Source organism: Leucopleurus acutus (genome assembly GCF_964270905.1).
Source record: "Leucopleurus acutus genome assembly, chromosome: 5".
Lineage (NCBI taxonomy): Eukaryota > Metazoa > Chordata > Mammalia > Artiodactyla > Delphinidae > Leucopleurus > Leucopleurus acutus.
Genome location: NC_139147.1, coordinates 42908587 through 42936110, shown reverse-complemented (window position 1 = coordinate 42936110; position 27524 = coordinate 42908587). Strand labels below are relative to the sequence as shown.

The 27524-nt window shown below is 36.1% G+C and overlaps 1 protein-coding gene across 3 annotated transcripts in view; it reads right to left on the bottom strand.

Annotated features, from left to right (window-relative positions):
• Nucleotides 1-706: 706 nt before the first annotated feature.
• The window catches only part of NSUN3 (NOP2/Sun RNA methyltransferase 3), a 51982-nt gene continuing 25164 nt past the window's right edge, over nt 707-27524 (bottom strand). The window contains exon 6 of one of the 3 annotated variants that reach the window (XM_082840582.1): nt 707-1989. In XM_082840582.1, the coding sequence (XP_082696708.1) occupies nt 1719-1989 (271 nt within the window). In that variant the 3' untranslated portion in view covers nt 707-1718. Of the gene's footprint in view, nt 1990-23620; nt 24321-26357; nt 26907-27524 lie in introns of those variants that run through there. The other 2 variants (XM_082840583.1, XM_082840584.1) reach the window with 2 other exon arrangements.

Below are 27524 nucleotides of genomic sequence, written 5' to 3'. Positions count from 1 at the left end.
TGCATTTTTCAGTAATCACAGAAAGGTCTAATCCAACAGCACATTGAGTATTCAGATTAGGCTTCATGGCATTATGCTGGGAAAATAATGACATTCAACAAAGTGCACTGTGAAAATTTACTTTGTGATTAATCTACACAGAATAAATGCACTTTTTAAACCTATAGTATCTGAAGACAGGATTCTTGAAAAAACAAACCAATAAGCACACACTAAAAATACACACACACATAATAAAAGTCCTTTCCATTATTATTAATCTTCTGTATTAACTCGGTATATTTGATTGAGTCCAAGAGATCCAGCTTTTCTTCAAATATATTGGTTAGATATAAAGGAAACAAAATGGTTAATGCAATGAAGGTACAGAAATAACACTCTTCCTAGGACTTCCCAGTTAAAGGAGCCCAGTTTTATATGCTTGCAAAAAAAAAAAAAATAGTAAATGAGCCAAGAGTCTCTAGTTTAAATGTATAGAATGTAATAATTCAAAGGGATTCAGCTTCAGCAGAATTTTGTATTTCTATAGTCAGAGTTTTGTTTTTTTAAAAAAACTAATTTCTAAATAGATAGAATCTTTTGAAATATGCTACATAATTTTTCTTAATAGTTGGAAAAATAGGTTTGGCGTCTGAGTAAAACAATTTCTAGAGAAAACACATGATCAAAACCTGAGGCTAAAACCCTAAGTACATATACAGAAATGTATAAACAAGGAGAGCCACTTAGTAAATGGTACTGGGTTTTGGTAATAGTATAATACACTCTCATTAGGCATCTCCCTTTTGTGCATTAATATGTGACATCATAGTCTCAGATAACATTTCATAACGCAATGAAATAAAAAGCCCCTCCAGATTGCAACTGTTAGATAATCAGATTCTGTAGTGTTCATTATGACTGCAATTATGTAGCAAAACTCTCCAAATATAGTTCAGTTATTGCGGTTATTAATCATTCTGGTTTTGTTTCAAGTACTTGCTTTATAGCCTGCTGGACAGACTCCATTATTCTACAAGCTGAATGCAGAAAGTCAAACATGTGCATGTGAATCTGCTGTTCTAACGGCCTTTCAATATAATTTACCCTTTCAATTTGTATTTGTGAATACAAAAAAAAGTGGAGAAATAAAGCTGGTGTCAATAGAGTCACTGAGCTTTGCAGTAAACAGAAGATAGTTCTTAACGAAAAACAACTTGGCAAATAAGAAATCTATGTTCCTAGAACTAGAAATAGTGCTGCTTAAGAAGTTAAGTCTCAGAATAGCAATCAGTTCTTATAGAAAAGGGGGGGAAAAAACCTCAAAGAATCTATACATTTGATAAGGAAAAAAATGATAAGAGTCAGAAGGTGTGCATTTTTAGAGGTTCAAAGCACCAACATTACGATAGAAGGTATTTCTAAACATTTTATGCACAAAACCATATATTCTGATTAATTTAACTACAAGATGCCAAGTAAAAGACAGATTTATTATAGAGAACAAACACCATCTGCACCATCTTAAATCATTACTGTAGATGTATTTCTAGGAAAAAAATATACCTGAAAAGTTCTGAGATGCTAAAGTATTAACTAAATAGGATTCCAACAGACCCAGGGAAAGTGGCTCCATTTTATTTAAATGTTAACACGTAGAGAGCCTACATGTTAAATAAATATAATAATACATTGATATGTTATCAATGTAATGGTTCACAAAATGCACATCACCAATTTCAAGTAGTCCATGATTTTTTCAATTTGGCTACATACATTGGGCCCCAGGCTTTGCCCTTATCTGGAATCACCAATAGCCCACATTCCTGGCCAGTGGGAGCAAATGTGAAGTCTTGGGAGCAAGTCCTTGCCATTTCCTTAATGTCCACAGGCATGATGTTACTGTCGGAGTTTAAAAGTTCACTGATCACATCTTGATTTTCTGCCTTGGAAAGTGTGCATGTAGAGTACACAAGTAGCCCTCCAGGACGTAAGGCCTTAATTGCTGACCTGCATGTAATCAAGAAAATGCAAAAGATTGGTTATGTACATTAAAAAGGAACTATGGGGGCTGAGGGCAAGAAAGCTTACATACTTGAAATTAACCCTACTCTGACTCTGACTGTAATAACTTTGGGTGTTTTCTAGCCTTACAACTATTTCTTTCTAATGTATCCCTGGATGACTGGGAAAATGATAATGAGACCAATCAACACGGGAAAGACAGAGAGTATGTCTGACTGGTTCATTGTTTTGTTCTTCTAAGGACAGGAGGATGGAGGCAGAGCATGGAATAATGGGTCTGTCTTTGAATATACTGAATGGTACTAATGGGTAGGTGGGAAGGAGAATCTGAACTTCAGGAAAGGGGTTAGGGCTCAGTGATAGATGAAGTCATGTGAATAAACAAGATTTCCCAGGAAAAGAACAAGGAAGAAAAGTGGACTAAAGACAGAGAATGCCTATATGTAAGGAGAGCAGAACTTAGAAAAAATTTAGAAGGCTTCTCCAGATAAAAGTATAGCTTTAGGGAAAAGATGGGAAGATTTTTTTCCCCCAAGGGGAAGACTTGAACATATTTGTAGATGCAGATCCAGGAGAACTGTCCCAGGACTTCAGGCTGCAAATGGAGGAGTTAGCTTCAGAAAAGATGGGATTCCAGCTCTTCTTCTGAAACAACAAGGGAGCATGAACAGGGAACCGAGACGTTCTAAGGTAAATGAAAGTTCACAATAGACAGCCTTGATAATAAGTGTGGAGGGGGAAGCAAGGTCATCTACTGAGACAGAAAACTAGAAAAGTTTTAGTCCTGCTGCTGTGGTGATAACCCCAGAGCAATTACTAATCAATAACTTTTTTTTTTTAAGAAAACATGTTCCAGAACCTCTACTGGATTTAAAAGTACAGTCAGCCCCGTCTCAACCTATATTTAAACAACTAGAGCACCTCCCAATAACTAAGGTTTATAATGAAGATCCACATCATCAAAGCAAGTTCAAATTCTGTCTTCTATGTTCGATTATTAAAGGATTGAAAAATTCTAACCCAAGACAAGCAAACTGATGACGATTTTTTTCTCCTCTTTCTGTAGACATCCTTAAATATAATGTGTAATAAAAAATGTACTAACTCAAAACAATAAAGTAAAAAGGATAGAGAGAACCATTAACTAACAGTGAATTTCAACACATTTCTGAAAGATGATATGCAGACAGACGAATAGTGAATGAAGAGAGTAGAGACAGCCCTACAGCCACAGAGGGTATAATTTGACCTGCAGAACTACAGAGGGGTTTGGGACCTGGAAAAGCCAGACTAAATGTGACAGGAGTAAAAAGTGAAAACAAAGATATTAATTCAAAGCATAGATAAGAAACCACAGATTTCAGACTCCCATATATGGCACGTCAGGCAGCCAGGTAAAAAGTTGGAAGGTTTTTTTAACTGAAGTATAGCTGATTTACAATGTTGTGTTAATTTCTGCTGTAGATCAAAGCAATTCAGTTATACAGTCTTTTCCATATTCTTTACCATTATGGTTTATCACAGGATATTAAATATTGTTCCTGTGCTATACAGTAGGACCTTGTTTATCCATTCTATGCATAACAGTTTGCATCTGCTACTCCCAAACTCCCAATCCATCCCTCCCTCACCTCATCTCCCCCTTGGCAACCACAAGTCCATTCTCTGTATCTGTGAGTCTGTTTCTGTTTCATAGATACGTTCATTTGTGTTATATTTTAGGTTCCACATATAAGTGATATCATATGGTATTTGTCTTTCTCTTTCTGACTTACTTCACTTAGTATGATAATCTCCAGGTCCATCCATGTTGCTGAAAATGGATTATTTCATTCCTTTTTATGGCTGAGTAGTATTCCATTATATATATGTACCACATCTTCTTTATCCATTCATCTGTTGATGGACATTTAGGTTGTTTCCATGTCTTGGCTACTGTGAATAGTGTTGCTATGAACATAGGGGTGCATGTATTTTTTTGAATTATAGTTTTCTCTGGATATATGCCCAGGAGTGGGATTGCTGAATTGTATGGCAACTCTACTTAATAGCTTTTTGAAGAACCTCCATACTGTTTTCCATAATGGTTGTACCAACTTACATTCCCACCAACAGTGTAGGAGGGTTCCCTTTTCTCCACACCCTCTCCAACATTTCTTATTTGTAGACTTTTTAATGATGGCCATTCTGACTGATGTGATGTGCTACCTCGTTGCAGTTTTGATTTGCATTTCTCTAATAATTAGTGACGTTGAGCAACTTATCATGTTCCTGTTGGCCATCTGTATGTCTTCTTTGAAGAAGTCTATTTAGGTCTTCTGCCCATTTTTTGATTGGGTTGTTTGTTTTTTGTTGTTGAGTTCTATGAACTGTTTGTATACTTTGGACATTAAGCCCTTGTCAGTCGCATTGTTTGCAAATGTTTTCTCCCATTCTGTAGGTTGTCTTTTAGTTTTGTTTATGGTTTCCTTTGCTGTACAAAAGCTTGTAAGTTTGATTAGATCCCATTTGTTTATTTTTGCTTTTATGTCTATTGCCTTTGGAGACTGACCTAAGAAAACATCGGTAGGATTTATGTCAAAGAACATTTTACCTATGTTCTCTTCTAGGAGTTTTATGGTATCATTCTTACATTTAAGTCTTTAAGCCATTTTGAGTTTATTTTTGTTTAGGTGTGAGGGAGTGTTCTAACTTCACTGATTTACATGCAGCTGTCCAACTTTCCCAACACCACTTGCTGAAGAGACTTTCTTCCAGTTGTATATTCTGGCCTCCTTTGTCGAAGATTAATTGACCATAGGTGTGTGGGTTTATTTCTGGGCTCTCTATTCTGTTCCCTTGATCCACATGTCTGTTTTTGTGCCAGTACCATGCTGTTTTGATTACTATTGCTTTACAGTATTATCTGAAGTCTTGGAGGGTTATGCCTCCTGCTTTGTTTTTGTTCCTCAGGATAGCTTTGGCAATACTGGGTCTTTTATGGTTCCATATAAATTTTTGGATTACTTGTTCTACTTCTGTGAAAAATGTCATGGGTAATTTGATAGGGATTGGATCTAAACTGTAGATTGCTATGGGTAGTATGGCCAATTTAACAATATTAATTCTTACAATCCAAGAGCATGGGATATCTTCGAAGTGTGTTTAGACAGACTTTCTACCGCTAACACTTATATTTCTTTGAATCATCTTCAATTTCCTTTATAGTTTTATAGTTCTCAGCATATAAGTGTTTTACCTCCTTGGTCAGGTTTATTCCTAAGTATTTTGGGGGGGGTTGTGATATTAAAAGGTATTTTTTTTTACATTCCCTTTCGGATATTTCATTGTTACTATAAAGAAATGCAACCGATTTATGTATGTTAATCCTGTATCCTGCTACCTTGCTGATTTTGTTTATCAGTTCTAGGAGTTTCTGTGCAGAATCTTTAGGATTTTCTATATATAGTATCATGTTATCTGATATAATGACAATTTTACCTCTTCCCTAAAATTTGGAAGCTTTTTAATCTAAGAAAGTTGAATAAACTATTTAGGGAGACCTAAGGCACCCCCTCCCCAAACTAAGGACCTCTGCATTCAGCAAATCATAAAGTGACATCACCAGGCAAAAATTATCACCCCTAAAATAAACCTCCTAGTACTTTACTGTCCCATTATTAAATAAAAATGTACAATGAAGGATTGTTAAGGGTGAGAAATGCTTACGCAATATGTGAGATCAAAAGTAAAAGAAACAAACAAAAAATGGCCTACAAAGAAACAGAAACTTCAGGGAACAAAAGAGACATAACAAGACCTTATAAATGCAGAAAGATCAGCAAAAATACAGGACCCACAAAACAATAACAGAATGCCATGAAACAGGACCAAGAAGAGGGCTCTTTGAAATGAAACACATGTTTATCAAAATAATATTTTATAGAAGTGTTTGGAAGTTAAGGTTGAAAAATCTTCCAAAAAAGCAGAACAACAGATGGACTGAAAATGACACAGGGAAGATTAATCAAGCAGGTCCAAATTTCAGTTAACAGGAGTACTGGAAAGATAGTACAGAGAATTGGGGGAGGGGGACTTGAATTAGTGAAATAAGAATTTTCTAGAGATGAAAAGAAGTGTTCAGATTAAAATAGCTCATCATAAGGCTAGAATATCCATTATTATTTATTCAGCATCTATTATGGGCATTGTTCTAGATGCTGGGTATACACTGAAACAGAACAACAACAATAAAAAAAAAAAACCCTCAGTTTCATGAAGCTTACATTCTAGCTGGGGGAGAAAGACTACAAAAATAAGTAAGTCTGTCATGGACTGAACTGTGTCCCCTCAAAATTCGTATGTTGAAGCCATAACCCCCAATACCTCAGAATGTGACTGTATTTGGAGATAACATCTTTAAAGAGGTAATTAAGTTATTAAAATGATGTCATTAGGGTGGGCCCTAATCCAATATGTCTGGTGTCCTTATAAGAAGAGGAAATTTGGACACAACTACAGAGGGAAGATCAAGTGAAGACACAGGGCAAAGACAGCTATCCAAGCAGAGAGGCCTCAGAAGAAACCAACCCTGCGGACACCTTGATCTCAGACTTCTAGCTTTCAGCACTGTGAGAAATATCTGTTGTTTAAGCCATTCAGTCTGTGGTACTGTGTTATGGTAGTCCTAGCAAACTAATACAAAGTATTTACACATATATGCACATACATATATAAACACATACACACACATAATAATATATACACATACACACACATATATACGTATGCATGTGTGTATGTCTGCACGTGTGTTTTCCCCCACCAAGCAATCCTCCAATTCTCTGCAAACACTGACTGCATGTCCTACAATTTATTTCAATTCTGACACTATCCACCTGGTCCCACAAGACTGTCCTTCGAATGCCAACTGCAAGTCCAAGTCTTTGGCACTTCTGACACACTGGTTATAAAACGGGGGTTCCCACAAACCCCTCCTTGGGTTAAATAATTTTCTAGAATGGCTCTGCTACTTACTATGTTACTGATTTATTATTACAAGATACAATGCAGTAACAGCCAGATGGAAGAGATGCACAGGGCAAAGTATGCCCTCTCCAGGCACACCACCCTCCCAACACCTCCTCTCCACCCTGAAAGCCCTGAAAATCTCTTCAGTGATGGTTTTTTAGAGGCTTCATTAAATAGATGTAATTGATTAAATCATTGGCCACTGGTGATTAAACTCCATCTCCAGCCCCTCTCCCATCCCTAAAGAGGGGGAGGGGTGGAGCTGAAAGTTCCAACCCTCTAATTATACAGTCAGTTCCCCTGGCAACCAGTCCCCCATCCTTAGGGGCTGCCCCAAAGTCACATTAACATAAACTCAGGTATGGTTGAAAGGGCTTGTTATGAATAATAAAAGTTGCTCCTTTCACCCTTACCAAAGCCAGATATTATAACAAAAGATGTTCCTATCACTCTTATCACTTAGGAAATTACAAGGGTTTTAGGAGCTCTGGCCTGGAACCAGGAACAAAGATGAAATACATATTCACAATATCACAGTTTGCTTATTTTTTAATTTAGTGATACGTTCTATAAAGAAACTTAAATCAGGGTAAGAGGACTAGGAGTGCCTGGATGGTAACAGGGATTGCAGTTTTAAGTAGGATAATTAGAATAGGATGACACTTCAAGAAGTGACATCTGAACAAAGACCTGAGAAGAGAAGGTAAGGAAGTGGGCCATGTAGATATCTGAGGAAAGAGCACAAAAGGAGTAGCCAGTGCAAAGACCCTCAGACATGTCTGAGGAAGGAGGAGGCCAGTGTGACTGTAGCACAGGGAAGAAAGTGGTGGTAGGGTAAGATGAGATCAGGGAGCTAAGAGGAGAGGGTGCAGAGGGTCTGACATAACACTGTCAAAACTCCAACCTTATAGTGAATGAAAAACATCCACATTTAGATGCATTATTGTTAAATTTTAGAACTTTGAGAACAAAGGAAAAATGCTAAATGCCTCCAGAGAGAAGAACTGGTTGCCTCTAAGCGTCCAGGAATCAGACTGGCATCTGTGGAGTAGTGTACTCCAAATCCTGGGAAAAAGGCAATTTAAAGTGGATGCTATTTACTGCCACACTGTCAAATAAATATATAGGAGGGAGACAGAAACTTTCAGATATCTGATGACTCAGAAATTTTACCTCTAGCAGAATGAGGAGGTAAATCAAGTAAGAAGAGAACTGTGACACGGAAAACAGTGAACGCCACATAGGAGAACAATGAAGGGAGTGAAGCCCCAGAATGATAACTGCATGGGAGCCCTTAGAGGGTAACTACTCCAGATGAGAAGGAGAGGGAGACTCCAGGGAGAAGTGAGACGGGAGAAAAGAGATGAAATGACTGAAAACTGAGAAAACCTTGAAGATTTGATACATGCACCTGGGGTGGGTGTGTAAGGGGGAGAAGAAAAGAGAGAGAGTCTGTTCCATCTAATCTGATTATAAGAAAATTTTCCTCTCAGTGTCATTCTGATCACAACACTGAACCAATAAAGAAGGAAATTTAATTCTAATGTATTAGTCCATTCTGCAGTGAATAAAACAACATATATTATCGGTCCTCAATGTTCAGAATCATTCCATAAACTTATCTTAGTAATGTTTCAGAACAGATTATAAAATCTCAGAAAGAATACCGTCAACCTTGACAACATAAACATAAAGGTGCAGGTATAAGACACTGGGAAGTAGAGGGGAGAAATGTAAGATGGGGCGGGGATGTAAATATTGTTATATTACAAAAAGAGAAACCAAGAGCTATTGCTCTGATTATTTGAAAAAAGAATAAAGCTCAAAGTGTGTTTAGACAGACTTTCTACCGCTAACAGAACAAGAAATGTAGATCTAAGTGTGAAGTACTAAGTTTCCAAGCTGACTGAGGGAGAAACTGTAACAGGGTGAGAACACAGGTTGTAGAGTGCTGTGAAGAGGTAAGGGAGGTATAAGTGAGATGAGCCCAAGCAAAAAGTCAGGGCAGGCACACCTCGGAGATATGGCAGGTTTGGTTCTAGATCACAATAAAGCAAATAAAGTGAATCGCAATAAAGCGAGTCACAAATTTTTTGGTTTCCCAGTGCATAAAAAAGTTATGTTTACACTATACTGTAGTCTATTAAGTGTGCAATAACATTATGTCTAAAAAAATGTACATACCTTAATTAAAAAACACTTTATTGCTGAGAAATGCTAACCATCATCTGAGCCTTCAGCAAGTTGTAATATTTTTGCAATAGTAACATCAAGGATCACTGATCACAGATCACCATAACAAATACAATAATAATGAAAAGTTTGAAATATTGTTAGAATTACCTAAAAGTGACACAGAGACACAAAATGAACAAAGGCTATTGGAAAAATGGTGCCAACAGACTTGTTGGATGCATGGTTGTCACAAACCTTCAATTTGTAAATGTAAAAACATAGTATCTGAGAAACACAATAAAACAAGGTGTGCCTGTAGTCAATGTCTAAAGTTGATAAATGAAGTAATAAAGGATAAACATATTATTTAGAGGTTTAGGAGGGACCTGAAGAATAAATAAAGTATAAATAATTGTAAGTGGTTGCTCTGAGGAGTAAAGCTAGGGGAAGATGGGGGAGTGGTAGGGGTAAATTACTTTTAACTAAAAACTCATTTATATTTTTAATTTTTTACCCATGTCATGTATTTCTACGATAATACAAATTAAAGGGTAGCTATGACAGTAGTATAAATATTAGAAATTTTCCCATAGAGGTCAGTTGTTTTTTTTTGTTCTTTTAATTTGACTATTAAGGGATTAACTCTCTAGAAAACTCATTCCCTGAGGTCCAGATAACTAAAATTGTATGGTATCCAGTATTTCTGGTCTTCTCATATATCCACTTACTGATATAAAAAAAAACTGGGAGGTGACTACCAATTTACAGTAGCTTACCACTGTAAGCCTACTTAACCTTCAGTGTTTGCTGTTAATTTCTAAAAAAAGTTTTTTAACCTGTCTTCTTACTTGTCACTGTCTCTTAAATATTCTCCACAGAAACTTTTTTAAAAGGCTCAGATCTAGACACCAGAGATGTGAACTGTTATGGGATAACAGCCTATGGGAGGAAGAATGATGGCCCACAAAGATGTCCATATCCTAATCCCCAGAACATTTAAACATGTCACATTATATGGCAAAAGGGTATTTGCAGATGTGATGAAATTAAGGGTCTTAAAATGGGAAGATTACACTGGATTATCTGAGTGGGCCCAATGTAATTACAAAGATCCTTATAAATAGAAAAGGGAAGCAGGAGAGTCAGAGAAAGAGAGGTGATGATTGAAGCTAAGGCTGGAGTGACAGGAATGCTAGCCAAAGGTCACAAGCCAAGGAATGTGGGCTGCATCTAGAAGCTGGAAAAGGTAAGGAAATCATTCTCCCTGTCTTAGTCTGTTTGGGTCGCTATAACAAAAACACCATAGACTAGGTGGTTTAAACAATAAACATTTATTTCTCATAGTTCAGGAAGCTGGGAAGTCCAAGATTAAGGCACCAGCACGTTCAGTATCTGCTGAGGATACCTGCCTCCTGGTTCATAAATGGCCACTGTGTCCTCCCATGGCAGTAGGAGCTTGGGAGCACTCTGAGGGCTCTGTTATAAGGGCACTAATCCCATCATGAGTGCTCCACCCTCATAACCTAATCATCTCACAAAGGCCTAACACAATCATCTTTGGGATTAGGATTTCAACATATGAATTTTCGGTCTATAGCACTCCCCTAGAGCCTCCAGAAGAAATCGCAGCTCTGCAAACACCTTGATTTTGAAACTATGACCTCCAGAAGTGTAAGATAATAAATCTGTGTTATTTTAAGCCACTAAATTTATGGTAATTTGTTATAATAGCAGCAATAGGAAACTAACACACACCTGGTGATGGCTTTTCAATTTTTTTTACAGTGACATACTGAGGTATCAGTAGATTTTGCTAAAATTGTGCAAGTTACAACTACACTCATTTTGGATCATTTTCTACTGACTATAGCAATGAGTATAAGATTTTCTTTAAAAAAAGTTAGATTATTGTGCAAGGGATATATACAATTTGAATGAGGGTATCTTTAAATTCCCATTAAAAGGATTTATTTTGATCCTAGTTCCACAGTTAGCAAAACCAATGCCTAATCAAGTAAGTATGATTCTTTCTCATTACAGTTGTACAAAAGTACATAGAAGCCTCATCACTTACAAACAGTATGTTCCTGGTTTGATGCAAATTTAAATTAATTTCTATAATGTTGCCAACGTTGGCTGATTCTTCTGCTCTGTCTTCATCCCAACACTCATAATTTATCTTTCTAAAATTAGGTTGGTATAACTTAACTGGCCACATTAATTTCTTAACAAGGAAACTGTGTGTGGCAACACAAAGGCTTTTTTACAAATTGGGTTAATCTCAACGTCCTAGGGCAAAATGTGAAGAGATTCCTATCAAATGGTTGTTGCTGTTTTGCTGCTAATGATTGCTGTTTAAATACCATTTTTGCCCTTTTGCTTGTAGTAGTTATAGATTTCAAAAAATACCATAATTTTGTATTCAAGGAAAACAGGTAATATGGAAAAAAAAAAAACCTCACTCCCAGAGTTCACATAGCCAAGACTTTGCTATACTGAGAATTATTTTATTCCATAGTGTCTAGGATAAATCATTTGCTTCCATAACCAGTTACATATATTTTGAAATAGCCCATAAGAACCAAGTAATTATTATATTAATTAATTAATTTGGATAGGTTTCATCCAAGTCATGAAAAGAAGCATTTTTAAAAGCCTTTTTAAAAATGGTCCTTTTTTTGAGGACAGTAGACAGTAGGGTGTGAGAAAGGTTGTGTTGCTTCAGGAGAGAAATTATGACAATCAGAACAGAAGAAAGATACTGTTTACTAGGTCTTAACAAGCCAAGTAAGAAATTTTAAATTCTGGAGGGGTAAAAACATTTAAAAGTTAGACTTGGGGCTTCCCTGGTGGCGCAGTGGTTGAGAGTCCGCCTGCCGATGCAGGGGACACGGGTTCATGCCCCGGTCTGGGAGGATCCCACATGCCGCGAAGCAACTAGGCCCGTGAGCCATGGCCGCTGAGCCTGCGCGTCTGGAGTCTGTGCTCCGCAACGGGAGAAGCCACAACAGTGAGAGGCCCACGTACCGCAGAAAAAAAAAAAAAGTTATACTTGAATAATACTAATAAACTGGCAAAGTTGTGGTAATGACCATATAAAAACATGTCAGGATTAGAGAAGGAAAACAAAAAGTGCTGGATCTGGGATCTGGTAGAAGGCAAAAGGTTGCTCTATGCTTGTGTAAATTTCTGTGTCATGTAGTTTGTTTGTTTGTTTGTTTTTTAATAAGAGGAGGTAAAACTAAACAACTAACTAAGCAACATCCATTTTGGCATAATGGTATCCTCTGCTAACCTTTTCCAAATGAGCTGTGTACCTTGGCTTCTCAAGGACTACATGTTTCACAGCTTAACAAGATCCTGAATAATGGGATATTTTTCACTTGTGCTATAACACTAACTATATTGCATGAAATTACAAGTTGAATTAAGATGGGCATTCTTTACTACTGAATTATAACTGATGGCAGAGAGATGGTCAGCAGTGATTTCTAATCATACTTATCAGTATAAGGCAGAAAAAGATGTTATGACTAACTACAGTAGATGAAGAAAAGTATTATTTTGATCAGATTAGGTGGAAGTCTAACTTAATACTTTAAACTGAAATGGGAACTAGTAGACATTATCTTGGGTTTTATATATTATTCAACACACAATGTCCAGCTATAATGCAGAGCTGGGGGAAGTACTTCTAAAGGAAGCAGAGTTGCCACATAATACACTCCCCCTAACACTTCCCTGAAACACATATATTCCCCTCAGAAGCCTCCCACCTAAGAGCTGATCAGGCTTAACCCTACTTGAAGTATGAAATAAGATTCTATCTCACAACAGCACTGCAGGAAGTAAAGCTGATCCTGATTAACAATATAGGATAAAATAAGAGTGGGAAATGCTTTTACCACAGCACCCGTAACAGGAAAAGAATGATGGCCTTCTTGCCACAGAATGTACACCAGATACCCTGTTGCTTTATGGCAGATACGAGCTGTACAAATTTTTCCAAATCTTTGTCTTTCAGTGTATTATGGAATAGGCTGAAATGCGTTCTGCACTTAAACCACCTAGCTAATGAAGCAGCTCAAAACAAAACATATTCTAAAAAAGAAAACATTAAACAGAATATAACGTTAAATTAAATTTTCCCCATTTACAAATAGAAAACCTTAATTGATTTTTGGCGGTTCACAGAGTAGACCTGAATGGTACTTCAGATGTACTATCTCTTACACGCCATCGTGAAATCCAAAAAGCTCTGCAAACTACAGCTTTTTTCTTAAGTTTGTGTCAGATTCATCTGGCCTCAACATTTGACCTAAATTGATGTAAGGCTATTTATCGTCAAGACTGAGCCCACGTGGTAAAACTACTCGAACGTTTTGCTGAAAACATATTAAAGTTTGATTACAGGGTGCTGCCCCAGATCCTACTGAGGGAAGTGGGTGATGTGATATAACAAATACATACTATATCACCTTAAAAAAAAGCAGAATTCTGAGCAGAATCCATCAGTATTTTCTTATTCTAATATACAGTAAGAAAAACAGCTGGATTGTTTTGTGTTCTTTCAATACACTAAGGGTCCTTCCCCATTACCCCCTCCCAAAAGTGTTTTGTATGATTGTATTTTTTAAAGAACACTTTATATAATCAATAATGAAGGCTTTTTTTTTTCAGAAGTCCATTTTGTCATTTTTTTAAGTGCTTTTCATTGAATTTCTCTATCCTTTAAAGATCTTAGAGAAAAACAGAGAATCAAGCCCCAAGAGCCATTTATAATACTGGCTTAGAAACAAGGTAAGAACATGCTGCTTTCCCAGGAAAAAAACGGGAAACCACCTTTACACTTCCAGACTAGTTCACACAGTCTTCCAACTACCAACAAATAACGTATAATGACCAAGGAAAAAAAAGAAAAACAATTACCTGATTTTAACACCTTGAAGAAAAATAAGTATTGCCTTAATGAAAACAGAAGCTTCAATGACCTTTAAAAACTAAAAACAAACAAAACAAAACAAAAAAACCCTCGAAAACATCTTAGAACCCTGACAGTCATCAAAGTTCCAAAGGGAGGGTATTTCAAACCTAACCAAAATTGAAAACATGATGCAGGGTGTCCTCTTTTCCTCCGGCAAATCTGAGTCTTAGAGAATGCTATTTTTACAAATAGCTACTAAAGCAACCCTAATACATTTTAAAAAGATAAATTCCATTTTCTGGTCTATTCTTCTGGTCTTCGATTAGAAATTTGGCATTCTGTTGGAAGGGTCATTGTTAATTAGATCACTAAATTTAAGTGTTTTTTGCATTAAAAAAAAACTGAGCCCAAACTGCGTAAGAAAACAATCAGCACAGCAATACTGCCATCTTTTGACCAAAGCAAGAAAAGTGATTTTCTCCCCTTAACATGAATTCCTACGACTTACCATTAAGGGACAAGCATCGTCTTTTTATGTCTTCCAGTGACATGTTCGAAGTTACAGGCACAGCCTCTACCACAACTTCTGGTGCAGAAGTAAAACAATCACAGATGTCTGTATTCTTGAAAAATTCATGTTACAGGTAAACACTACTGTGAATAATATACTTATTCCTCATCTTTCTTCATGTCCCTTCTGTGTCACCATTAAAGCATCAAGGCAACATCAACCATTCTTTCAGATGTAAATATGGGGAAGTAATCAAGTGAAATAGACTGAAAAATCACTTCATTGACACAATATTAGCAAGCTTGTACCCTTCATCCTAGAAACTCTAGCATTAAACATTTTTTTAAACCAAGTAAGAATAGAGTAATTTTTAAAACTTAAAACGAGCATAGGAGCATCAATCCTCCAATTGGCCCCTTGTAGCCATTTAATATTCAAGTAATGTTTCAGAAATTCTCTAAAAGGCTACTTTATAAGGTTATTTGCAACTTACATTAAAAAGTTATCTAATTAATAACATGAAAAATATATGAAAACTACTTGTGGTCTTTGTATCTTACTGCCCGAATGACAAATACTAAATCCAAAACTGAAAAGGGTGAAATGCTTCCAGAGGACATTGCACACACATATTTCTCCATGAGGAAATTCTTTTTCTTTAGGACAGAATATTCCTTAATTAATGGGAATGTGGATTTGGTCCAAAAATCAAATGAGATGCTGATTCCTATGTTAACCTAGTGAGGAACAGGTCACCAGCCTAATTAATAACGCTGCCTTATGTTTATTTGGTGCTTTAACTTAAAGAGTACTTCACAGACGGAGTCTTAATAAAACCTTATGAGGTATACAAGGTAAATAGTCTGACCCAATTTATCAAATGGAGGGTCACAAAGACTCAGTGACTTGCCTGAAGTTACACAGCTAATTAATGCACCTTAATCTAATACCAGGAAAATGACTGCAAGCTTTACCACTGCAGTATATACCCTGAAGCAAATTATTACGATTGCTAAAATAAGTATGGAATCTGGGGCAATAAGAAAGAGGATGCTACATGCATACATTTTATCATCCCAACTGTCCCAAATACTCATTGAAGGTAAAGAATAACTATAGACCTTTAGGCACTTTTAATAAAAAGGAACTAAGAATTAGTAGGTCTGAAGCTACGACTTGAGAATCTTGGCTACCTGCTCATTTTATAGAGCACGCAACCTTTACCTATTAAAGTGCTATTGCATTGAATTTATGATGAGGTAAATGAAAGCAAATACCCCATGCTGAGACATAATTTGAAACTCTTCGTCTCAGATTGACATCAAAATCATAGTTTTAAAGAATTTTAACAAATTAGACTCAATGGTTAGAAACTCAAAGGCAGTTACTCCATTAAAATTTCAAATAATTTGGAATAATTTGTAGTTATTCCAAACAATCTGGTAAATTCCCTTAAACAAATTTTGTTTCCACAACTCTAAATGATATATTAAAATATCTGTTTTCCTCAGAAGCTTACTGATAAAATGAGTACAAAGCTAGCCTAAGTTAAGAGGTTTATTTTTGCATTCATCTCACCATACTATTTGATTCTGTCATTCATCCTCAACTTCGAGAAACCTTCTCTCACTTTGTCTTCCTGGACACTACTCTTTCTTTGTTCATCTCGTACTTCTCTGAGGTTCCCTTTTAGCCTCCTTATCTACCTTTCCTCTTCTTCCTATCCCTTAAATATCAGTCTGCCCTATAATTTTATCCTTGGTTTATCTTTTTTCCTAAAGTTAGATGTTTTATATATGTTATCTCATTCAATCTTTCAATTAAGTTATTATTCTCACTTTGCAGATGAGGTAACTAAGGCAAGAGTGTTAAGCAACTTGTATGAGGCCACTCAGTGTCCAAACCAGGATTCAAATCCATGCAGTAGAGTTCTACAGTTTTCCTTGACACCTTCCTTTTCTTCCCACTCCAGAACCAATCAACCACCAAATCCTATTAATTCTCCATTGAAAATATCTTGCAAATCTGACCACATATCTGTATTCCTCTCCCATTCACTCAGTTAAGGCCTTTGTAATCTACTTCTTGATTACTGTGAAATCTTTCAAATTGGTTCTCTTGCTAAAGGATTTTCTTATTAATTTTCTTTGCATACTCCAGTGTTATCTGATCAAGGGATTTCCACCTTGTGACAGACACTTCTAATTGTTCAATATCTGTTCTCACTTCCTTCTACAGTAATGGAATTTTTAACTGGGTACAGCTAAGGCTAATTTCCTAAACTGCCTTTCACTAAAGGTAGTCATATGTCTAAGTCTGACCCATAAGAAGTGAGTGGAAGTAATGTGAGGTGTGCTCTTTTGCTCTTTCTTACTACTTGCAATGCAGATTAAACAGTAAGAGTTGGAATTGTCACTCTGGACCATAGGACCATAAGGTAGAAGATAGACAGGGTCTGGATCCCTGATGATTCTCTGTCCCATCTCCCTAGATGCTTAGTAAGTTCTAATGCTTACATAAATTATTTTTCAGTTTCTTTTTGACCAGGAGAACTTTTTTTTTTTTTTTTTTTTTTGCGGTACGCGGGCCTCTCACCGTTGCGGCCTCTCCCGTTGCGGAGCACAGGCTCCGGACGCGCAGGCTCAGCGGCCATGGCTCACGGGCCCAGCCGCTCCGCGGCATGCGGGATCCTCCCGGACCGGGGCACGAACCCGTGTCCCCTGCATCGGCAGGCGGACTCTCAACCACTGCGCCACCAGGGAAGCCCCAGGAGAACTTTTATTCATCTTTCCAGACTCACTTCAAAGCTCACTTAGTCTCTGAAACCTTCACTGATTCCCCATGGAATTCCTCCCTCTTCTGTTTTTCCCAAGCAATATTATTTCCAGCTCCTTGAAAACAGGGTTTATGCTATATTCATTTTGCATTTTTTATATATAGCACAACTGGAAAGTATCTTCTCAAAATACATTTTTTTAAAATAAATGAATGAATAAATGTTACCTTAATCAAGAGGTGGGTCAAAAAGAGAACTTTTCAGTGTAAAACAAAGGAATATATTGAATTGCAACTAACACTCAAAAATTTCTGAGTAGGGAACAGCTCAAGCAACCTACAACTCTTACAATATAGAACAGATAGAAATAATAGAGGCCAGAGGCTTCATTTAGGAAAAAGAATAATAATAAAGCTTTTGCCAACAAGTAATTTATAAAAATGAGAAAAAAAGATTTTTCCTCTTGCCAACAATAAACTCCTACAGAAAGTAATCTGTTAATGAAGGTTACTGCTTAGCAATTGTGCTCTCATTTCTCACTGAGTGGAAAAGTTTGGTACCTTTTAGTAAGTTAACTTGACTCTATAGAAACCATGGTCACTATTTTAAAATTGAGATATGTGGTACCAAAAATGCAGTTAAGACATATTTAAAAACAAATATTATCCCTGACACTGCCTTTCTAGTAACATAAGGGAAATTAACAAAGGAGGTTGTGGGGGTGCAGGGGAGCAGGACAGGAAGTCTGATTTAAAAGGAAGGAAAGGGAGACGCAAGAGGGAAGAGATATGGGAACATATGTATATGTACAACTGATTCACTTTGTTATAAAGCAGAAACTAACACACCATTGTAAAGCAATTATACTCCAATAAAGATGTTAAATATATATATATATATTAGCCTAATTTGATGTACCAATAGAAATATTTTGAATACTACAAAATTTAACAAATGGTAAAACTATAACTTTAACCAACTGTTATGAGCTCCATAAAGCTTTTATCTCTAAGTTGTTCCCTTTTTGTCTGCCCCCAACCCTAAAAGTTTAATTCCACAACATTTCATATCTTTTCTTCCTTTAACCATTTTGGGGAGTTCTGTTTCACTTACTTTTTCTTACCATTTCATATATTTTCTCCCACGTTTCATTGTTGGCTTCCAGCATTCCTTTCCAATTTTCTATTTTTGTTCCTTTTCAGCAATTCCCATTTCTTTCATTTTCCCACTGCCTGTTTCTCATCATACCACTCTGTTTGTATCAGTTTACTACTTCTGCTGGCAAACAGCAGCCTGGGCAAGAAATCAAATAAAAAAATCCCTACCACTATTATGTTCTACAACCAAAGAAAACATTAAGGTGAAAAGTTGAAGTTCATGTACAATTTACCTAATAAATGGAGATGCAAAATTGTTTCAGGTACTTTAAGCATCTAAAACACAGATATTTCTAGGTGGATAGTTACCCAGTGCTATCATCAGTTTTAAAAGTATAATTTTGCAACCCTTGAGGGTAATCTTCACTATGCTCACAGTAAGTAATCAAATTTCTAGATATCAAACTGTTTATTATCAAAGAAGTTCTGTAAATTCAAGATAAAGAAACATGACCAAGCTTGCTATTTTCAGAAACATCATATCCAGTAGCTATTCCTTTGTCAGCCTAAGAAACAAAACTATGCTGATAATTACCTTCTCCCTACTGGCAGCAAGTTTTTACCTTGAAGAAGAGATATTTTTTATGTAATACCGGTAGAGCAGAGCAATGACACTAGACACTCCTGAAATAGATTATAAATGACAAGTTTTAACATATTTATTATCAGTTTCTACTTGTACAAGATGTACAAGTTTAGCACATCTTCCCAACAGTTAATTACCTCATTTAGATGCTATGGGAGGGTGGGTTAGGAATTAAAAGCTCTCTGCTAAGACTGAACGTGAGGAATCCAGTTTTGTGTTGCTTAAATTAGAGAAGAGTGACAATAGACGACTTTAGGCCTGCCAAACTTTAAGACAGGGTCTTTGATCTACTATCAGATATAGTCTCTTCACTCATACAAAGAAAAAGAATTAAAAAGCGTTCAACAAAACCACCAGAATTGACTTGCTTTTGGCCCATGGCAGATGTGTTTATGAATGAATACAGATTGTTTATCACTGGTTTAAAAGAGTTTTTCAGACTTTTATTTTAATAATTTTTTTTTAGTAACAAGAAACTTCTTCAAATAAAATCCTATAGGTTTAACCAGATGGAAATATCATGGCTCTACTTGGATTTGCTGTGGTGAACTAAGAGGCTCTCCTGGTCATGGCTCCCTCTTCCCTCAGGATGGCTTCAAAAACAATGCTACAGAACCCCTATATATTTACAGACTAGAGTTTGAAAACCACTGTCCTCTAAATGATTCTTTGCAGGAAAACAACAGCTATCTCCTACTAAAGAATGATATCATTTGACTCCTGCAGTGGCCAGGTTATAAAAGAATTAAAAGCCCATAAAGTTTACTAAAGGCATTTTAGTGACTCCATTTAGGTCAATAGCATGGCAAGTTCAGATACCTGTAGCAACTGTCAGAATGAGGCCAAGTGACAGGAAAACCCTTCTCATGGGAGAAAAAAGAGTCACAGGAACTCCTGATGGATAGGCTGGTTTAATCTTGCTTTTTCAGCCTTAGGTCAAATCCTTTGGATTGTAAAAATTATTGTTCCCAGCAGAAAGAAGATTCAGAAGATTCAGGGGAGGCGAAAATAACATAGATCACCAAGCGACAATCAGGAATACTCAAATGACAAAGAAGCACTTCCTCCCGAGTCAAAAATAGCCAGGTCATCCTCTGCCATGCTTCCCAGTCACTATTTAGAAATCTTGAAAACAAAGTTCAACATTTTTAAAATAGAAAAATTTATGTGCTCCCATTTTTTAAATACTTATTATATATACTTATATATACTTATTATTAAACTTATCTGCTCAGTTTCATTTTGCTTGATATCCATTAGAGGCTTTTCAAGTTATCAAGAAAAAATAATTTAAATTCTTGTTAACAATGATATCTTACAAACTGAATCAACTGTGATAAGTTAATGAAATGCTTAAGTATCACTTCATTTTGAACACCTTTGTGTCCTAACATTTACCTACTGATAATCATTACTCACCTTGAAAATTTCAACAACTTCCTAATTAGCTTTCCTTTCTCTGTTTGCACCCTTGTATCCATCCTCTATATGGATGGAATTAACAAATCTTCCTAATATAAATGTAATCATGTCACTCCCTTATTAAAAATATTTAAACAGCTCCCCACTATATACTTAACAATTATGTTAAGTTAAAGAATAAGCTATTCAACTTAATATTCAAAAGCACAGACAATTAAAACCAATAGAAGCAGTACTGTCTAGCTCAAGACTAAGTAGGGAGAATAGAGCCCCACTTTTTAATAGCCAAAATAGGGTGGCCCCTAAGAGTTCTAAAGTTAGTAGGAAAACCACTAACAAAACAAAATTTGTATGCTACTAATAACATGGCCTTCAAATATATAAAATGAAACTCGACAGAACTACAAGGAGAAAAGTACAAATCCAAATCATACACACCTCATTCAATAATTAACTGAAGAACCAGGTTTTTTTAAGTAATACCATAGAGGATCTGAATAACAAATGACCTGAATGAACATTTAGAACACTGTACTAATAAGGAAATAAAAAATTCACATTCTTCTCAAAGCAACATAAAATATTTACAAACACTGACCTAATATGTGGCTATAAAGCAAGTCAAAATAAATTTCAGAGGGTTGATATAGCATATGTTTCCTGATCATAATAAAAAATAAGAACATAATAAGAAAGATAACCAGAAAATCCCCATACATTTAGAAATAGAAAACAGGGCTTCCCTGGTGGCGCAGTGGTTGAGAGTCCACCTGCCGATGCAGGGGACGCGGGTTCATGCCCCAGTCCGGGAGGATCCCACATGCTGCGGAGCGGCTGGGCCCGTGAGCCATGGCTGCTGAGCCTGCGCATCCGGAGCCTGTGCTCCACAACGGGAGAGGTCGCAACAGTGAGAGGCCCGCGTACCGCAAAAAAAAAAAAAAAACAAAACTAGAAAACAAACTTACAATAAAAAAGATGAACAATGTTTTGAATACCGTATCCTGATAAAAAGTTGACAAACCTCAGGAAAGATTGATTAACAAAAATAAAAAGAAGATATTATAAATCCTACAAATATTAAAAAGATAACAAGGAGATACTGTGCACAACTCTATGGCAATAAGTTTGTAGACTTCGATGAAAGGGGAAAATTACTAAAAACACAAATAAACAAACAAAATCCCTCCAAACTCATGGAACTAATTCAAGGAGAAAGAGAAAATTTAAGAGTCTTGTAACCATTAAAAAAACCATATCGGTGGTCAAAATTCATCCCACAAAGAAAACTCCAGGACTACATGGCTTCAACTGCAGTTCTATCAAACATATAGGGAAAAAAAAAATAATTGCAATGTTACATAAACTATTCCAGAGTATATAAAGGAGAGCCCACTCCTCAATTCATTTTATGAGGCTAGTATAACCTTGATTCTAAACTCTAATAATATTTCAAGAATGAAAAATGATAGGCCAGTCTTACTTACGAACACAAACGGAAAAATCCTAAGCAAAATATTATCATACAGATTCTAGAAAAATTACATATATCTATTTCTATATATTACATAAGTATGAAAGTTTTGTTGAAAATCCAAAAGAATCTATAGACAAATTTTTAGACAATAAATTTACCAATATCATGAAATCATGGAAAATGTCTAAACTCTCCAAATTGATAGGCTTAATGTAATTCCAATTAAAATTTCAACAAGTTTTTCAGGGAACCTGACAAGCTGATTCTAAAATATATATGGAATCTATATGGAAATACAAAAGACCCCAAATAGCCAAAGCAATCTTGAGAAAGAAGAATGGAGCTGGAGGAATCAGGCTCCCTGACTCCTCAGACTATACTACAAAGCTACAGTAATCAAAACAGTATGGTACTGGCACAAAAACAGAAATATAGATCAATGGAACAGGATAGAAAGCCCAGCGATAAACCCACACACCTATGGTCATGTAATCTATGACAAAGAAGGCAAGAATATACAATGGAGAAAAGACAGTCTCTTCAATAAGTTGTGCTGGGAAAACTAGACAGCTACATGTAAAAGAATGAAATTAGAACACTCCCTAACACAATACACAAAAATAAACTCAAAATGAATTAAAGACCTAAATGTAAGGCCAGACACTATAAAACTCTTAGAGGAAAACATAGGCAGAACACTCCTTGACATAAATCACAGCAAGATCTTTTTTTGATCCACCTCCCAGAGTAATGAAAATAAAAACAAAAATAAACAAATAGGATCTAATTAAACTTAAAAGATTTTGCATGGCAAATGAAACCATAAACCAAAAGGACAACCCTCAGAATGGGAGAAAATATTTGCAAATGAAGCAACCAAAAAGGGATTAATCTCCAAAATATACAAACAGCTCATGCACCTCAATGTCAAAAAAACAAATAACCCTATCAAAAAATGGGCAGAAGATCTAAATAGACATTTCTCCAAAGAAGACATACAAATGGCCAAAAGCACATGAAAACATACTCAACATCACTAATTATTAGAGAAATGCAAATCAAAACTATAATGAGGCATCACCTCACACCAGTCAGAATGGCCATATCATCAAAAAATCTACAAACAATAAATGCTGGAGAGGGTGTGGAGAAAAGGGAACCCTCCTACACTGTTGGTGGGAATGTAAATTGGCACAGACACTATGGAGAACAGTATGGAGGTTCCTTAAAAAACTAAAAATAGAACTACCATATGACCCAGCAATCCCACTCCTGGGCATATACCCAGAGAAAACCATAATTCGAAAAGATACATGCACCCCAATGTTCACTGCAGCACCACTTACAATAGCCAGTATATGGAAGCAATGTAAATGTCCATCATCAGAGGAATGGATAAAGAAGATGTCATACATATATACAATGGAATATTACTCAGTCATAAAAAAGAATGAAATAATGCCATTTTCAGCAACATGTATGGACCTAGAGGTTGTCATACTGAACGAAGTAAGTCAGACACAGAAAGACAAATATATGATATCGCTTATATGTGGCATCTAAAAGAAAAAAAGGGTACAAATGAATTTATTTACAAAACAGAAATAGAGCCACCACGGATGTAGAAAACAAATTTATGGTTACTAGGGGATAAGGTGGGGAGGGATAAATTGGGAGACTGGGATTGACATATACACACTACTATATATAAAATAGATAACTAACAAGAACCTGCTGTATAGCACAGGGAAGTCTACTCAATACTCTGTAATGGCCTATATGGGAAAAGAATCTAAAAAAAAATGGATATATGTAAATAAATAAATAAAATATATATAGAAATGCAAAGGGGTCAAAAATAGGCAAGATACTCTTAACAAAACAGAATGAAACAAAAAAAAAAAAAACACAAGGGAAGATTTGTACCTATTTATTATGATGCTAATATTGGGTTGGCCAAAAAGTTCCTTTGGTTTTCAAGTAAAAATAAAAAACATATCTTTCATTTTCACCAAGAACTTTATTGAACAACATATTCACCGTTTTGTTCCACTACCTTCTGCCATTTTTCAGGCAACTTCATAATTCCATCTTCCCAAACTTTTTATCTTTTTGGGCAAAGAACTGTTCCAGGTGCCTTTTACAGTCTTCCAGGGAATTGAAATTTTTTCCATTGAGAGAATTTTGTAAAGACCTAAATAAATGGAGATTCGAAGGTGCAATGTCTGGTGAATATGGCAGACGAGTCAGAGCTTCCCAGTCAAGCTGTAACAGTTTTTGCCTGGTCATCAAAGAAACATGCAGTCTTGCGTTATCCTGACGGAAGATTATGCATTTTCTGTTGACTAATTCCAGATGCTTTTCATCAAGTGCTGCTTTCAGTTGGCCTAACTGGGAGCAGCACTTGTTGGAATTAATCGTCTGGTTTTCCGGAAGGAGCTCATAATAGAGGACTCTCTTCCAATCCCACCATATATACAACATCACCTTCTTCAGATGAAGACCAGCCTTTGGTGTGGTTGGTGGTGGTTCATTTTGCTTGCCCCACAATCTCTTCCGTTCCACATCATTGTACAGTATCCACTTTTCATCGCCCGTCACAATTTGTTTTAAAAACAGAATGTTTTCATTATGTTTCAGTAGTAGGGAATCACGTGAGGAAATACGGTCAAGGTTCTTTTCGCTTAACTTACATGGAACCCAAACCTCAAAGCAATTAACATAACCAAGCTGGTATAAATGATTTTCAACGCTTGATTTGGATATTTTGAGTATGTTGGTTATCTCCCACATGGTATAACGGTGATTGTTCTCAATTATGTCTCAATTTGATCGCTATCTACTTCAACTGGTCTACCAGACCATGGAGCATCATCCAAAGAGAAATCTCCAGCACGAAACTTCACAAACCACTTTTGACACATTCGATCAGCCACAGCACCTTCTCCATACACTGCACAAATCTTTTTTTTTGCATTTCAGTTGCGTTTTTACCTTTCTTGAAATAATAAAGTACAATATGCTGAAAATGTTGCTTTTTTCCTTCTTCAGTATTAAAATGGCTACACAAAAAATTCACCAATTTTTATAAGTTATTTTTAAATGCACTGTGATATGACAGCTGTCACAATACAATCTAACAAAATTGTTTCGAATGAACTTAAGGACAACTAAGCGTTACTAGAGCTTTCTTACAGAAAAACCGAACTCTTTGCCCAACCCAATACTATGGTATTTAAGTTAATGTAGCACTGGCTCAAGGATCAATAAAGCAATTAAGCAGAATGAAGTCAGACCCATGCTAATGTGGACATTTGATTTATGACAGAGGTCACAGTCAGAGTACTAGAAAAAGGACAGACTTCTTAAATAGGACACAAAGACAGCATTAATCATAAAGAAAAATATAGGTATAATAACTTACATAAAAAGTAATAACCTATCTTTGTGAAAAACAAACACAAACAAACAAAAACCACCAAAAAGAGTAAAAGGGCAAGCCACAATATGGGAGAAGGTATTGGTACTATAATGTCAGAAACTGTGAAGGGGCTGATATTTCATCTTGCTTGCAAGCTTTTTAGTTAGCCCACCAGTTTCATGGATGTTGACAGAAGACATGAGACTCCTGAATCAGAAATGATGGACAGTTAAGTACTCACAACAATAACTGTAGCCAAGTCAAACAAGGTTTGAATTTGCCCTGTTTACCACTGGTGCCTGGTGGTACTCAATAAATACTTACAGAAAGAATAAATGGTTAAAGGAAAACAATCACCATCCTTGCCTCAAGTTTCTATAAAGGAGGAGATTCCTCCTACCCTACCCACAAGGTAGCAGTAGGCAGTTTGCTGGAGTGAACAATTCAAGAGTCTCTCTACCTATGTACTTGAGCCTCTTCAAATAAGGAGAGAAGAAGTAGCTAATGCAGTCAATGAATGGCATTTATTATTATTATTTTTACTAGTGGATAGAGCCAAAATGGAAAAAACTCACTATTCATGAGCATCACAACCTCTCTTGTTCTCTTGGACCTGCCTGAGCTCTGTCACATTGGATCCTATCCCTTCATCATCTTTTTTTTTTTAAGATTATAGCCAAGAATTTTTATTCTATTTATACAGGACTTTCTCATATTAAGAAATTCTTAATACTTTCCCTTCATCCTCTTAATCATGTTTCCATGCAGAGACTAAAAGGGGAAGAGCTATTACTTTCTAACAGTTGGCTGGATGAGTTGATTGAGTTCCAAGACTTAGATGTAGGACTGGAATAAGAGCCTTGCACTTGCTACTCAGGTCCAAATCATGTTCCTCAATTTAGTTTCATCAGAGACGGCTGGCTGGGGTATAGGGATGAGCCTACACAAAAGACTGGACTGTCAAATCAGATTCTCATGAACCAGAGATCTTACCTACTATCTAGCTTTACTAAAATAATTTCAAGTATATAAGCAATCAACTGGCACAAAAGAAGCAGGAACATCCAATGTGGCTTCCGAAGTGTTGCTTCTAGCTCAGAATATTTTCTAGCTCAGAATAACAGATGATTTCTATAAGCCAAATTTGACAAGTCGCCTCACACAATGGGGAACATTTAGGTTATATCACATCTCTAATATACCCTTAGGAGCTGAGGTATATTGGAAGACATTCTCCATTCTCCAGGAAGACATGTCTCATAAATCTACAGATTCTAGGCTGTGTTTACCACAGGCGATCCTAACCAGTGACACTCTGCTGAAAGTATGCCACGAGTAAGAGTTCTCCTCTTAGCAAAATTCATTAGTCTATTTACCAATAGGAGGTCAGTTGTCAACATGTTTAACTGGGTCACCTGCCTTCTTTCTTTCTGTGGGAATGTCTCCCTGGAAATCAAAAGAGAAATGGATCACAGGCCAGCTGCTAACTCCTTCCCCAAAGAGTTGTCAAGCTCTTGCCTGGATCATTAAAAAAGCTGATGTTTTAATCCCCATTAGGATATGTTTTTATAACTATTTCTTGCATTAATGAGATTCCATCATTAGAAAGAGCAGTCTCTGATACTCTTAACTACCTGAATAAATGAATAAGTGACTTAAGATAATGTAGCCATTTGAAAAGTATGTTTTCAAAGACTATTTAATAATTAAAATGTTCCTAATAAATTAAATGGAAAAATATATCAAATTATTTATCACTATGACTTCCATTATTATAAATACTATATTCAGTCAAAGGAAATAAGTCCAAATAATAATAGCTTCTTTCAATGGATGGCTTATTTTCTTCTTTATATTTCTTTGTATATTCCAAATGCTTCATGAAACTAGATTACTTTCATGATTAGGAAAAATTATTAGAAAAATACCTTCAGTTAAAATATTTATCTATTGCTTATTTTGTAAAATATATCTTCTTACTCCCACACCCCATCTTTAAACTGAGCGAAGTTAGGTGTCCCTCCTTTTGCATCCTCTGCACCCTAACTATTCCTTCTATTACCA